Source organism: Xyrauchen texanus, chromosome 12 (genome assembly GCF_025860055.1).
Source record: "Xyrauchen texanus isolate HMW12.3.18 chromosome 12, RBS_HiC_50CHRs, whole genome shotgun sequence".
Lineage (NCBI taxonomy): Eukaryota > Metazoa > Chordata > Actinopteri > Cypriniformes > Catostomidae > Xyrauchen > Xyrauchen texanus.
Window position 1 is genome coordinate 25,398,163 of NC_068287.1, and position 16,069 is coordinate 25,414,231.

The 16,069-nt window shown below is 38.9% G+C and overlaps 1 gene segment (V, D, J or C); it reads left to right on the top strand.

Moving 5' to 3' along the window:
- The window catches only part of LOC127652887 (Ig mu chain C region membrane-bound form-like), a 176,951-nt gene that overhangs the window by 10,281 nt on the left and 150,601 nt on the right, over positions 1 to 16,069 (top strand). Inside the window, 1 exon segment of the C gene segment in view lies at positions 2,286 to 2,345. Within this exon segment, the coding sequence occupies positions 2,286 to 2,345 (60 nt within the window).

The window sequence follows — 16,069 nt, forward strand, 5'->3', positions numbered from 1 at the left end:
CTGGCTCTACCAATTTCACTGCAAACTATACTTCAGTAAATTTTTGATTCTTTAATTATACTTCTCGACTCCTGGTCTTCTTTCTCCATATCTGGTCCGGGTCATAACTGTTATACCCCTAACAGCAGCCAATAACCTATAAAGAAGGAAGTCTTAAATAAGCCTAATCTAAAACTCTGCTAACTAAATTCAGCTGACTCGATACATGTGTTAACGGACTATGATAATGGCCCACTCAGACAACACATTGCTTCCTAGAGCTGGCAGAAAATACTCAAATCAGACACAAGCTGTGTATCTATCAACCACAAATAATATAATATTGAGCAGCAGCCGTCGGAGTTGCATTGGAGTGACGTCACCTCTGTTCTTCGAAAGATTGGCTAGAGGAGGTGCTGTACATCAAGAACTAGTGAACCAATAGGGATGCAAAACCTGATTTACATGAAACTCTACTCACAAGTTTTGGAAAAACAACTGCAGAACTTGGAAACAAAAGCAAAAAATAATACAACGTAAGTGTACAAAAAAATGAAAATATGAGCAAAATTGTCAGCGCGCACAAGTAATATAACCAAGGAAAACATGATTTTGTTTGCAATTCTGATGTCTTTAATTTTTCAGTTTTTTGGCAAAATATTTTAAATGTGTTTATATATTTTTGATTCATGCTTGTTATTTTTTTATCTGCGCTAATTATTTTTTATCTGCACTTATTATTTTGATTCACTTATTTTTTATTTTTGGATCCGTGACCGCCATAATTTTGACGGGATATTGCTCCCATACTGGTCCTTCCATAACATGAAAATGAATATTGTATTTAGACTGGGTTTATCTTCATGTTTCACATGATTTTGGAATGTCACCACCTACAGGGCAGGGAGGATAATTTACATTAAAAAAGGACATAAATATTGATCTGTCTCTCATCCACACCCATCAAATTGCTTCTGATATTGATTTAACCACTGGAGTCTTCTGAATTAGTTTTATGCTGCCTTTATGTGCATTTTTGATCTTAAACTATTTGGTCACCATTCACTTGTATGACATAGAAATACAGAGCTGAAATATTCTTCTAAAGATCTTCGTTTGTGTTCAGCAGAATAAAGAAATATGTATGAGAATTTACATATTTGGGTGAACTATTCCTTTAAAGCTTTGTGGATCAAGTCTGTTATATAAGTCTTGCAAGCTAATAAATAAAATGTTGGATTGACTTTACACTTTAGCCATTTCTTCCCACAGATGCAGAGGTTTACCATGTAGTGACACATAATTCATTAATACATTTTTATTTTAATTAAGAGTAACACGGAGAACTCTGATTAACACTGATATTTTAAGAAAGCTGTAGTTTAGCTATCTATAATTTGCATACCCAACTGAGGTAACACTTTGCCAGCAGATTCAAGAGCCACCTTTATTCAAATGAAGTCTGTACTATACAGTGTGTTTTCTGTATAATAATTGTTTATTTCAAGTCTCCTCACACAACTGTAGCATTCTTTTGCATGGAATTGCAGAGATCTTAGAGGAAGATGAATCTGAGTTATTTCAACCTCTTGATACTGGTTTCATGTAAAGTTAAATCTGTTCACTTGAATTGTATCCCTTCTTTCTTAATGCAAACAATTACATTTTATTCATTTTCTGAAACTTCTATTTTATCCCCGATGTACATGGTCAGTCAATGACCTCATCTGGCCCTGAGGTGAAGAAACCTGGAGAATCAGTAACTTTGTCCTGTATGGTGTCTGGACTCCCCCTTAGCTGGTTTCACTGGATCCGTCAGAAATCGGGGGGAGGACTGGAGTGGATTGGGCATATTAACGATGGCACTGGCACTAGTTTTGCTCAGTCCCTACTTGACCAGTTTTCCATTAAAAAAGACACCAGCAGAAACATGGTGTATTTGTAGGTGAAAAGCCTAAAGACTGAGGACATGGCAGTTTATTACTGAGAGGCACAGTTAGACAAAAGGGTGCAGTGCGTAGCAAAAACATATGTATTATGTTTAAATGCTGAACATTTATACCCTTGAGAGTAAAAGACGAATGCATGGCGTGGATAAAGTTACACACAGGAAGGAGAGGTGTGGTGCCACTGCCTGTAATGCTTCTGGTTTTAACTTTGGTGGCTCCTGGATGGCTTGGATCATACAGCCTTTTGGGGGAAGACCAGAGTGTGTTGCTACATTGTCCAGTAGCAATAGCTATATCTATTATTCTGAACCTGTTAAGGGACAATTTATCATCTCGAGAGACAATAGAAATAATTAGCTGTACCTTCAGATGAACAGTCTTAAAATTGAAGATACTGCTGTTTACTACTGTGCAAGAGTGACAAAGTAAAGCAAGTGCATGTGGTGATGTACAAAAACATTTCTGAGAATCGGTCAGCTGTAACAGAAGAAAAAAAAAAACCTTTATATTATGAACTCACCATTTTAGCATTCAGACAAAAAAATTAAAAAATAGGCAACACATAGCCTATAGGTTATATAAGAGGTTGGAAACCTTAGGAAGTGTAAACACTGGCACAGAAACAATATGAAAGAGAGACATATTACAGCCAGTCCTGTTTAGATGCATGGAAAAAAGCAAACTTAAAAGTAGGATAAAACCTTGTTACCAAACTGAACATGTGCAGTGCAATCCAATGGAGAATGGTTTTGTTTACTTGCAGAACACTGATAGTGTAGAACAGACAGCGCAGAACAAAACAGAAATCGGTCTGCACTGAACTAGCAGTTGGTCACACAAGTGAATACACTCATATTATAACCTTTAAAGAAATCGTATAACAGTAGAGTGCAGCAAAAAGCTGATAAAAAAGCTCAAAACACTTACTGTATGGTGATGTTAATTTGTTTTAAGAATCAACACACATAATGACCTTACGTTTTCTACAACAAGTTGCTCCCTGGTCCCTATTTAACCTCAAACCTCACAAGAGGGTGGGTTATGCAAATCAACCCAAAGTTTCCTCCCATTAAAGAAGTATTTATATGTCACTGGCAGTTATATGTTCTGATTATTCTTTAATAAAAATAAAAAGCAAATATAGTATAAGAATGGAGCCAAGCACCATTTTGAGCTATGTTGTGACATTCCTGACACTTCAATGTGAGTTAAGCTATTTGATCACAAACTAATTTAAAAATGCTGTTTTTGTTTTTATTCACATCAGATCTTGTTCATGTTTTACAGATTGTTGGAGTCAGACGCTGACTGAGTCTGAATCCGTTGTCATTAAACCTGGAGGATCTCATAAACTGACCTGTACTGCCTCTGGCCTTGACTTTAGTAGCTACTGGATGGCTTGGATCAGACAAGCTTCTGGAAAAGGCCTGGATTTTGTTGCTATCATTGAGTCCGATAGTGATAGAAAGTTTTATTCCAGTGCTGTTCAAGGAAGGTTCACTATCTCCAGAGACAACAGTAAAAGTCAGTTATATCTGGACATGGGCAGCTTAAGGACTGATGACACTGCTGTGTATTACTGTGCTCGAGAGACACTGTGACACAAGAGGCTATGGCCCTGAACAAAAACCTGTATGATTGGTTTGACTGACTTATGATGAGAACCTTACTTTTGACATTGCATTTTAGACTAACTGTACAATCAGACAAAATAAAAAAATAAAATTATTAAAATTTCAATCAAATGTAATCATAGAGTTATTATGGATATTCTTCAGACTAAATTCTTCTTCAGTGAGGCAAAATTCAGACTAAAAGTTTGTCAAATCAAATGAAGGTTAGAAGCGCTCTGAATACTTAAAACCCCGTTCTCATTCAAGCGTCCAATTTTACGCAGAGTCTTCATGATGACGTCAAAGGTGCACCCTGGCGTCCTCTCATTGACGCGGTGAGAACAGTTTTCAACAAGAAACTTTGTCGTCAGTTTGGAATTAGTCAATTAGCAGATGATACCACTTTATTTTTACAGGACGCAGGTCATATTTCTCTTTCTATGTCTTTATGTTGAATTTTTTTCTAAAGCTTCAGGTCTTCCAATAAATATGTCCAAACGCGAGCTTATGTCCATTCATCACTGTGACCTTACATCAATCAATGGCATCCCTGTTAAGGATACAATTAAATATTTAGGTATTACACTTACGAGAAATACAGAGAGATGCATGAATGTTAATTTTATAGATAAGTTATAAAAGGCCAAAATAATTTTGAATAATTGTTTACAAAGAGACATTTCTATTTTTGGCAGAGTTTTATTGTCCAAATCAGAGTTTTTGTCGATGGTCATTTTTCCAGCAATTGCATTAGCTCCATCTTCCTCTGTATCCAAATTAATTAATCGAGCTTTATAAAATTTTATTTGGAAGAATAAATCTCATTTTATCAAGAATACTGATATAGTTAAGTCATATGACAAAGGTGGATTAAATATCATTGATTTTGAACAAATGAATGGATTGTTAAAATTGAAATGGCAAAAATCTTTTTATGCAACTCTAATAGTTTTTGGTTTACAGTTTCAGCGTCTATGTTTAAGAAATTAGGTGGTATTGAATTTTTACTTAAATGTGACTTTCAAATATCTAAACTTCCATTAAAGTTATCTGCATTTCATCAACAAGTCTTGTTACAGTGGAAACTAGCGTACATTTATATACCGCATAACGCCATCATCTGGAATAACAAATACATTCTTCACAGAAACAAATCCTTTTTTTATGAAGAATGGTTTCACAGAAATATATGGTCTGTGAGAGATTTATTTGATAATTCTGGCGAGTTACTGAATTATAATGCTTTTTCTCTTGAACATGGTTTTACATGCCATCCTAAACAATTCTTTACAGTAATATCTGCCATACCTTCTGGAATCAAATTATTATTCAAAGGTTTGTTATGTTATGGACAAATCACCCCATTTTTACCATCATTATTCCTTGGGAAAATTTGTTTACAAGTGACAAATGCTCTAATAGTTGTATTAGACAAAACTTAAACAATATTCTCTACCCTTTTTGATCGGTTATAAATCATTTGGATCTTTTTTTTGACAAGCAAACTCTTAAATATATTAGAACCGCCTATTTAAAATTTCCGATTCATCCTAAAGTTAAAGAAACTCATTTTAAAATTTTGGCTGATATTTATCCTTCTAATGAGTTTCTAAATAATAGATTTAATATTGGAAAAGCTCTTTGTAGATTTTGTAATTCCTTTACAGAGAATACTGATCACGTTTTTTTCACTTGTACATTTTTGCTTTTTGGGATCGAGTGCAGAACTGGTTGAGTGAGAAAAAGGTTGCTGTATTGAACTTGTCTTTTGTAGATATTAAATATGGGAATTACGAAGAAGAAGGCAAAGTAGAATATTTGATTAACAATATTTTGTTGCTGGCCAAACATTTTATACATAAAATGTATATATATAAATATTTTATAAATATTTTATATTTATTTTTGGTTATTTTTTTAGTTTTTGATTTTATTGTTTATTTGTTTTATTTTTTTGTCTTTTATTATATTAATGTTTTGTGTGTCAGCCCATGTTAAATTTAAGCTAATTGTGTTATGATCCCTGTGTTCTCTAGTCACGTTCATGTCACGTTTCCATGTGGTCCGTCCCGTGTTTTCTGTTTCACCCTCGCCAGTCACGTTCCATGTCACTCTTCCTTGTTATCCGTCCCATGTTTTCCGTTTCACCGAACACTAGTGGTGGAAATTTTGATTCTTTCCAGAGACTCGTTCATTTTTAGTTCGTTCACCAAAATGATTCGTTCAGATTCGTTCACTGATTCGTTCAGTTTTTTTTTCCATATTACACAAATACGTCAGCAGCAGGTGCGGCAAAATGTGTTGTTCAACTAACGTATTTACTTGTTACAAAATAAAAACTGATTTGACTTTATTAAAAATGGTGCTCTACTCATTAAATGGATAAAATAAGTCTAAATAAGTGATCAAAGTCTTTACACTCTTTTTATCTTTTAAATTACACTCTTTTCGGATGACCAAATCACATGTGTTTTTTAATTTGTTTGCATACTAGGCAGGCTAGTTAACATTTTATTTGTTTGGTCAGAACGAGTTAAACGAGGAGTTATGTTCTGTATGTAAGATATGAATTGCGCGTGCACAGTACGGATACCTGCGCTTTGCATTCACTTTCTGCTGATTGATGAACTAGATTGACAGAATGGCCGACCTGGTACACCGAACTGGGTATAGCAACCAGTTCGTTCAATTCGTTCACTGAACGGAGATCTCTCTCGTTCAGACTCAAAACAGAGCAATATGATATTCATTCAGCAGAGTAGATCCAACCAATTACATGCCCCTTCTAAGCCCGAGCTGAAATGCTATTAGCTGACGTGAGTCACGTGACGCAAATGAGATGGAATGACGTGACGCAAATAATCAATACTCTAAATTTTTTTATGTTTTACAGTTTTTAAACAAACAAAAGTGCATGACATGACTCAAACATATATATTTTTATATTCATTTTTATTCACTGAACGAGATGTATGTAACAGTTCATTTGACTCGTTCAAACTCAAAGCAACTCAATAAAGGGCGTATTCGTTCACTAGATTCAACAAATCACATGCTCCGTCCTCGTATCATACTCGAAGGCTATTGGCTCGAGGTTTAGTCACTCTTTGTCTTTGACAGATGAAACGGTCCACAGAGCTACACGGTTCATTGAGCTGCGCATGCGCGCAATAGCGGCGCGCAGTGGTGGAGGGAGGAATTTCAGTGAACGAGAAATATGAGTCAATGGATAACGTGAACGAGAATGATTCGTTCACCTAAAAGATTCGTTCAAAAAGAACGATTCGTTCACGAACGTAACATCACTACCGAACACGCTCCTGGTCATGTCTTCCTTGTTGCCCGCCTGTGTTTCACTGTCTCTGTTAGAACTACACTTCATCCTCGCTCCTCATCACCGCTGTCGCAGCGTTATTGTCCGCACCTGTCGCCTATTTTACTATCACCTGTCTTCGTTTATCTGTCATTTGGGTTTGTTTGCTCATTGGTTCCTTTGTTCTCTGTCTGTGTATTTAAGCCCTGTCTGTTTGTTCTGTGGTTGTTGTTCGTTAATGTAAGTACAGCGTTTCCGTGTTCCTGTCCAGTTGTATGTTTTCCGCTCTCTGTCCGTGTTTCCGTCACTCGTTTCATGGTCACTCGTTTCATGGTTACCCTGTTGTCCGTCAGCCCGTCCAAGGTTCCCCTGCTGTTCCAGTGTTCCTGCCGTTTTTTTCCCATAGTGGATTTTGCTTTGTTCTTATGTTTATTTTGTCATCCCCCAATAAAACCCGCGTTTGGATCCGCATTCTTGTCTGTCTTCCCTGGTCATCACAGATTGTAAATTGAATGCCATTTTGTTGTAATATTTTTGATGTTTGCTTAATAAACAAAAAAAAAACGTTGTCGTCAGTTATCAGTCTTTGAATATTACTTTATGTGCTAAACCTAAATTTTTTATTATAAGCCTACTTATAAATATATTAGACGTATAAGGAAAAGATGCTAAAATTCTGATGCCCTTCGGGTAAGTCAGTTGACGTCAAATGTTTCTAGCACTTGATGGATGCTTTCTTCAAAAACACATTTTCTTTTTTTTTTTTTTACTAAAAACAAAAACAATTCTCAAAAAAAGTTTTTCTCTTTCAAATGTTTTTCTCCAAAATCTTTCTCTCTCTCAAAAAAAAATAATTAAATAAAAATCTCAAACTAAATTTTGTTTTTCTCCTCAAGAGGCAACAGGTTATTTCTTTTCTTTTCGGCTTGCTAGCTAACAATTAGCATGCGTTACCAGCCTCGGCCACCAGGTGCTACTATCAGTAAGCATGAAATATAGTGCATAATGTGACAGATGACCGCCGTGGTACTTGATCCGTTTATTTCTATTGTTGTAAAATATAGAAGGCAGTGGCTTATCCAGGACATTTTTACTGGGGGGTGAGATACCGGGAGAAACTTTATGAATGGCTCATGATCAAAATGTGTAAATATCACATTGCTTTCCTTCAACATCTATACGTGTATAATAAATGAATTATTAAACTCATGTTAGCATTCACTGAATTGTTTGTATTCAATATCAGACTGTTGTTTTGACATTTGGTAGTTTTCGATTCCTGTTCTATTTCAACCTATTACAGTAATCTGGGAATCTCTGGTTATTTGGACATAACATCCATTTATAAATCAGTAATTGTTTAGGAAAAGTTAATCTGCATATAACATCAGATATACTGTATAATCATAAAAAGATACATGCCAAAAGTACAGGTGATAACTTATTGAGGTGCCTTCTTGTGGTTAAATTAAAACAAATCAATCCAGTCAAAAGAACAAAATTCCAGTATAATTTTTACCAAATTCCCTTATAGTTAATTAGTCTTATATTAATACCAGATAACCTTGTGAGGAAATCTTATTAAGAATGGATTTCAAGTCATAATCTGCAAATTATTAAACACTCAAGAACAATATGAGGTTTATAATAAGCTCTTGCTTCATTTTCCTTAAATTATTTTACAAGAACCATAATTGTATCAACCATTTTTAAATCAGATTAAGTCTACTGTTTTGGTGATGGCTAGCAAAAAGTGGGTTAAACATGTCCATGTCAAGTGACTTAGCTCTTCTATCCTCAATGCTAATAATAATAATAATGTTGTTTAGACTGAAAGATTAAATGGCAAAACATACCGTGAGGTCTGGGTTGGGAAGCATGTGCTTTTATAGCCTGAATAACCTCTTCATCAATGGTGTCAACATCACCTCATGTAATGACATTAGAATCACTTTCCCCACTAGATGAAGAACCTGAAGTGATAAAAATAATCATCACATTCATAGTTTGCTCATGGACACATTGATGTGACTTTTCTTCCTGTATCTTTTTATGTTCTGTATTGAGATTTTAATATTGTGTATGCTAAAGTGTGGGTTTGCTCTGTATTAGCAAATTAATATCATACACTGCGCAAAAGTGGATCACCCTTTTTAAATGAAATCAAATATGAGCACAAATAACAAGTAAATATTCATGGCACTCAGAAAAGGAAGCAACTGAATTTGACATACTATTGTGGGGTGAGGCAGGTGGTGCAGCTATCCAGCAGAAAAATGGTTCAATTGGGTACAAAATCAGTGTGTGAAATGTGTCTGGACACCCCAAAATAGCAGATTGAGCTCTGTATACTGTAAAAAAAAATCAAACTCTATTTACAGTGTCTACACTGGTTTATTTTCCACATGTTCTGATAGCTTCAAGTACTTTGAATATTACCAAATAAAATAGTTAGTCAAATAATTTGCAGCATTTAAGTGCAATTTGCCCTTCCTCTGCATATTTAAAATGTCAAATAAGGTATAAAACATTGAAGATTTTGTTGGTCTGATTGACCAATAATACACATAAAGAGCTCATAAATAAATAACTCATGTAAAGACTTAAAGTATAGTCACAGCACCCTTCCATTTCACACACAGGTTAGCCATATATATAACTTTAGCTATTGAACATATATATCTGTAAAACGCTTTACACGCCTCCGTCATTAAATCAGAAAACATGGGATTTCATATTTCATGACAATATCAAGATAACATGCTGAATGTGCTGTAGGGTCTAGCTTACTCTTTAACCTAGCTACTGTTAACATGCTACATGAATGTTTTCACGTTCAGATGGAAATTCGGGATGAATTAAACGTTAGATTAGATGAACGTACCTCGCAATTAACAGCTTTCTTTTCGAACACAAATTGACGTCGTCAACTCCTTGAAAGTTGGAGGTAGAGCTTGTGTCAGCTTCATGCTTCTGACCGACCGTTATACTCCAGACCTGGTGCCCGCTGCCCGTGACCTGCGACACCTGTCTGGCCACCCGCGGCCTGCCCCTCCCCACTGATCAAATATCAGCTCACACAGCTTCAGTCCCACCACTACTATAATGGTCAGAAATATAAACTGAACCTGGGTCAGTGTGGCTGATGTCATCTTTGATTGACAGTTGTTTCTCTTGGTTCTTCGTTCTTGTGTTGATGAACATGTTGAACTACCAATCAGTTCTGGGGTGGCCACAGGGTAGCCAATGAGATTTCAGCGGTGGCTCAGGCCACCACAGGACACCCCCTAAAATCGCCTCTTGTTTTAAGTGCTGAAGGAATGATAAAAATCCACATGCTCTGCCAGTGCTCAGCAACAACTCAGTCACCTACCCTTTCCTTGCAACTCCACCACTCTCAGCCACACCCTGAAATATCAACAATACCATGTGGTGATGGGGGCCTGGCCGAATGACGTCTGTGGAGAGCAAGGCTGGGAGTGGAAGAGCGGTAAGGATTGACACATGTGGGAAATTATCTCTAAGAGCTGTTTTGTGTTGCAGTGAGAGCTGGAGTCCAAAGTGCATTCCAGACTGCCGGAGGAGAGAGAGAGAGAGAGACGTACACAGTAGTGTTGATGTGTCCATTCATGTGCTGAAAAGCAAACCTGTTTGTAACGCTGAAAAGTGTATAATAAAAAGTCTTATGTTGGACATTTACCCGGCCCTCGCTTCCTCCTTGAGAAGAGAACTTGAGATCCATCACACACCACCTATCACTTTGTCTGACTCACTGCCATGATTTATCCAGGCCCTACACAAAATATCACATTCAACCCCAGCCTTTAAAAGGATCTGTTGATAGACCATCCAACAGCTACAATACCACACTTAAAAAGCACAAATCACCAACCACAAACATCCGACATTGACTTACGACACCTCAAACAAGAACAAAATATAGCCCGTTTTTAAATTTTAAGCCCTAAAAACGGTTGCTGCTTTTAATTCAACCGTGAACTATCTACTCTATCTGTATCATCACTTGCACATCTGCTAATAATGTTGGCATCACCAACTATAAACAGTTCCTGAAATTATGTCCTTCAAAACATATACAAAATATTCTGTGCCTTAATCATGAAAAACAAGCAAAACAAATTTCTTTAACGTTTGTTTTTCCCGCCACTGCGGGCTTTTGGGGCAAAAAATAAATAAAAAATGAAGAATATTGTCAATGCCAAATCTTTTTGCAGCTTTTGCTTTACAATAATTAAAAATTGTTTTATTAAAATTTCAATCAAATGTAATCATAGTGTTATTATGGATATTCTTCAGACTAAATTCTTCTTCAGTGAGGCAAAATTCAGACTAAAAGTTTGTCAAATCAAATGAAGGTTAGAAGCGCTCTGAATACTTAAAACCCCGTTCTCATTCAAGCGTCCAATTTTACGCGGAGTCTTCATGATGACGTCAAAGGTGCACCCTGGCGTCCTCTCATTGACGCGGTGAGAACAGTTTTCAACAAGAAACTTTGTCGTCAGTTATCAGTCTTTGAATATTACTTTATGTGCTTTAAGCTTAAAAAAAGCTTAAGCTTTAAGTCTACTTACTGTCTTTTTGTGTTTGTATGCATAAAGTCAGGCATTATAATCCTTATTGTTTATATATATTGTTTTTTATTATAGACCAAACCTCTCTGTAGTCCATTAATAAAAAAAGATTTTGAATCTTCTTACAGTTGTGCATTTTTCTTTTAAACACAATGCATTTCTTATACACAAATACATTTTCGAACCGGTGAATGTAACCTAAACCGAGGTGTTTGTTTTTTTTCCTGTATAGTGCAACTTATTTATAACATTTATATTTTCGTCTTTAGCATATTTTGGAAAATAATTATGGATAAAAAATAATTTAATCCAGTTTTATGTCTAATTAGGCTATTAAGCACAATATTTTGATACATTTAGTTAAGCTTTAAAAGTAACAAAAGGCAGATTTTTTATTTTTTTTTTTAAATCACTAGCAGCCCTCCAAAACTCTCCAAAAGGTTTAGAGGCCCTGCTCCTCAAAATGTCTGTGCACATCCTTGGATGTGAGAAGGATTGACATGCATGCAGTTTTATAGACATTCTTTTGAGTGTTTAGTCAATGTTAAGTGTGTTATTGACATGTATGCATGGTAATGAATAGTAGGTGCACCTTAGTTTGATCTGTTTTTTAAAATCATGTTACTATCCTATTTTTGGCCTTTGTGCTTAATTATGTCATTTTAATTCTTGAAAGTAAAGCAAACACTGCTCAAAAATGCAAAAATAAAAAATAAAAATAGCTGTCATTATCTTTATTCATGTCATGCTGTGCTGCACATGCAAGTTTTGCTCCCTCCTCCATTTTATAATCAACAAAACAGACCTGTGTATTTCTGTGTTCCCTTTACAAAAAGCTTCACTACGATGCTGCGCTGCTAAGCGCTACGGGGACAACTCTAGCTGTGAACCGAGCTGAATAGTGTGTGCAACACATCAATGAACATTGACCGGAATTTATAGCCTCAGCTGATGTAATCACTAGATGCACCTGCGGCCAGGCTATAAATGGATACGTCACCAGGTGTCGTCAGAAACTCTTTTTTCAGAGCGATTCTGTTTCTGTGTGTTTCACAAACCCTGTCAAAACTTTCTTTCCTCTTTTAGGAGTTAGAATCAGTTAGGCAGTGTGCAGTGAACATTGTTCTCTTTTCTCTTCTGTTTAGAAAATATTATATATATATTTCTAAAACAGATAGAAAAAAAAGAGAGAATGACTGAAAGCCGCAAACGATGCATGTTCCCCGCTTCTCGCTCTATAGCTGAAGACGACACACATCAGTTTTTGCTCTGTTTGTTTGGGGGTAAGAGCACGCTGCTCTCGTGTTGCAGCAGGGTGGGTGCAAGCACTGTGATTTGCTTTAACAGGCAGAGTGCGTCGTGCTCGCCTTGCTTGCTTCCGGGAGTCAGCACTCACAAAAAAAAAAAAAAAAAAAAAGATAGTTCGTGGGGCTCTTGCATGGATTTGGCTGAGGAGCAAGAGACGGGTTGATCCCTTTCTCTCACTCTCTCCCCAAACCCAGCTGGTCCATCACATGATCTCGAAGCACGTTCCGATGCGTCTTCGGATCATGAGGTGGATCGCGATTCTCTTCCCACCTCCGAGCTTTCTGTCCGCAATAAAAAATCTACGGAGGAATTGCTCAATTTTGTTACTCGTGCGGTTGCCAGATTGGACTGGCCACGCGAAAAAGAGACCCCCAAACGCTCCAAATTAGGGGATAGATTTTATCTTCCAGTCTAAGAAAGGGAACGCCTCATGGGTCCCTTCCCTTTCTTTGATAACCTCCATGAAGAGCTTTTTCGCTCATGGAGAACCCCTAAAAAAAATAAAAAAAAGTAATATATATTCTTCCCGTGTTCACATACCCTCAACGTCATTATATTCGACTATTGTGTGTGCTGAGGCACAGGGGTATTCAGTTATGCCGCCGGTCGAAGAGACGCTTGCGGGCTATCTCTCGCCGGGCTCGGCATCGTCACTTAAGAAGCCCTCTCTCCCCTCAAAGCCTTGTAGGACAACCTCCACTTTAGTGGGAAGGGCTTATCAAGCAGCAGGTCAGGCTGGTGCTGCTCTGCACACTATTCTGTTTTACAGGCGTACCAGGCTGACCTCCTGGACGACCTGAGTGTGGGTTCTGCGCTTGATGAGCAAGCCTCAGACCCGCCTCGGTCCTGACTGAAGGGAGGCTCAAAAGCAAAGCGTGGTGAGTCATGCTCCTCCTCCCAGGGATTGGGGACAGTCTCGCCGCCCTCGCCAGCCCCCGAAGCAAGACCTCAGGACTATAAATTCTAGTAAGAGAAAACTCTGACGGTCTTGCGCCTAGATTAGGGGGTAGCTCCCCTCGGGATGGGGCGCGTGCTTCACTTCACCCCTCCCGGTACCCCCTCGAAGCCCTTCCATTCCTGCCACCTCTTGGTGTTTCGGGTTGCAGAGGCTTCCGTCAAAATTGGGTGTTTTCGCTGTTCCTGCATTTTATTCAGGACGCGAAACACCCGACAACCCCTCAACAGGAAGTGTTAAAATATAATACCCATCTCAGAGATCCTGGCAGCGTGGAAACTTCTGCCGGATATATTCTGCCGGATATATATATATATATATATATATATATATGTCAGGATTTAATTCACTCCCGCTTTTCCGTGTTTCAACGGCGTGTTCTCACTACCGTGAACCGGTTTTCTTTTTATGTAAAAACAAAAAAAAACTCAATCTCCTGGTTAAAGGGGCCATGGTATGTGTTCCCCTTCCAGAGAGAGAGTTAGGTTATTACACTAAATACTTCCCGTTTCCCATGGAGGGTGAGGGGTGGCGTCTGGCTTAGAGCTTAAAGCTTGAACTACCCATGGGTGTTCAAGTCCAAGATGATGCCTGTCAAGACGGTCGTGTCTCAAGCCCTACAACTCGTTTGGTTGGTCACCATCGATCTTATGACGCAATTCTATACTTCATTTAGAAGTTCTGCCACAACAAGGAAAGTTCCTGAGGTTCACTTCCGGGGGCGAAGTCTTCCAGGGTCAGGTTCTTTCACTCAGCCTAGCCCTTTTTACCCACACATTCACAATGCATGATGTAGCGCTGGCTCCTTGCGACTCCGGGGCATCTGCATTCTGAAATATGTAGACGACTGGCTGATCCTAGCGCAGTTCCAGGAACTGGCAGTTCAGCACAGGGACATCGTCTTAGCTCATCTGTTTCTCTGGGGTTGAGGCTCAACGCCAAGAAAAGCATCCTCTCTCCCACTCAGAACACTGTCTATCGGGGCATCGTATGGAGTTCAATCACAATGCAGACACAACTGTCTCCCGCTAGGATTGAGTACATTCAGATCACCCTGAGCAAAGTCAGGCTAGGTCAAGGTTGCACTGTTATCAGTATCAATGATTTCCAGGTCTCAGGGCGACCGCGTCCACGGTGATCCCTCTGAACCTTCTGCTCATGAGACCGTTTTTGTTGTGGCCAAAAGCCTGTGGATTTCTTCCAAGAGCCAAAACCCCTAGGCTAAAAAGGGTTACGCGCCTCAGGCTTCGTTCCCTTTCTATGTGGTTCAGACCCTGGTTTTCTGCCTTGGGTCCCACTCTAAGGTGCGTCTTGTTGTCGCAGACTGCTAACGACAGATGCCTCCCTGACGGGCGGGGTAGCGGCCTTAAGTGGTCATCCAGCTTAAGGGGATAGGAGGGTCGTCAGCTCGGTTGTCACAGTCACTGTCTCGGGTTGATGGCTGTATTTCTGGCCCTGAAATACCTCCTCCTGAGGCTGCCATGTCTTGGTGCGAGTGGACAATACAGCGGTAGCCTCTTACATAAATCATCAAGGAGACCCACATTCTTGTCAGCTGTATTTCTGACACGTCGGATTCTCCTTAGGGCCCAGGGTAAGCTCCTGTCACTTAGGTCAGTTATATCCCTGGGTGCCCGTATACGGGAGCAGATTTACGGTCTAGACAGAAAATACCAACGGGGGAGTTAAGAACTCCACCCTAAGGTTGTAGTTGCCCAGAGTTCGCAAGAAAGGGTTTTTGCCTCTTACTGATAGCACCGTGCTGGCCGAACAGGGCTTGGTTCTCGGAGCCAATCTCTTCCCTCGACGGCTCGCCTTGGGCGATTCCGAAGAGGAAGGATCTTCTATCTCAAGCACAGGGCAATATTTCATCCCTGCCCCGAATTGTGGAATCTTTCGTGTTTGGCCCCTAAGGGTACCAACTGAGGGACACAGGGCTTTCTCCTGAGGTTATCGAGACCTTTTTAAATGCCGGGCTTTTTCCACTTGGAACAAGTTTGGGTGAGATCTTAGGGCAGAAGAGGACCTTTTCGCCTCTATGAATAGCGCAATGTCTCCTCTACTTCTCCCTGAAATCACCCAGCCCCCTTGGGTCTGGACGTTAAGACACATACATGACCCAGAATGTGTCTGTATGCATTTCTTTCCCCGGTTTCTCTGCTCCCGGGAGTCTTGGCAATGTTCACCAGCAAGGGTCTTGCCTCCTATTAATGGTGCTGCGCTGGCCGAACAGGATATGTTTCTCGGAGCTAATTCCTCTCCTCGACGGCTCGCCTTGGGCGATTCCGAACAGGGAGGACCTTCTCATCCTTGGCCCGAATTGTGAAACCTTTCATGTCTGGCCCCTAAGGGTACCAAAT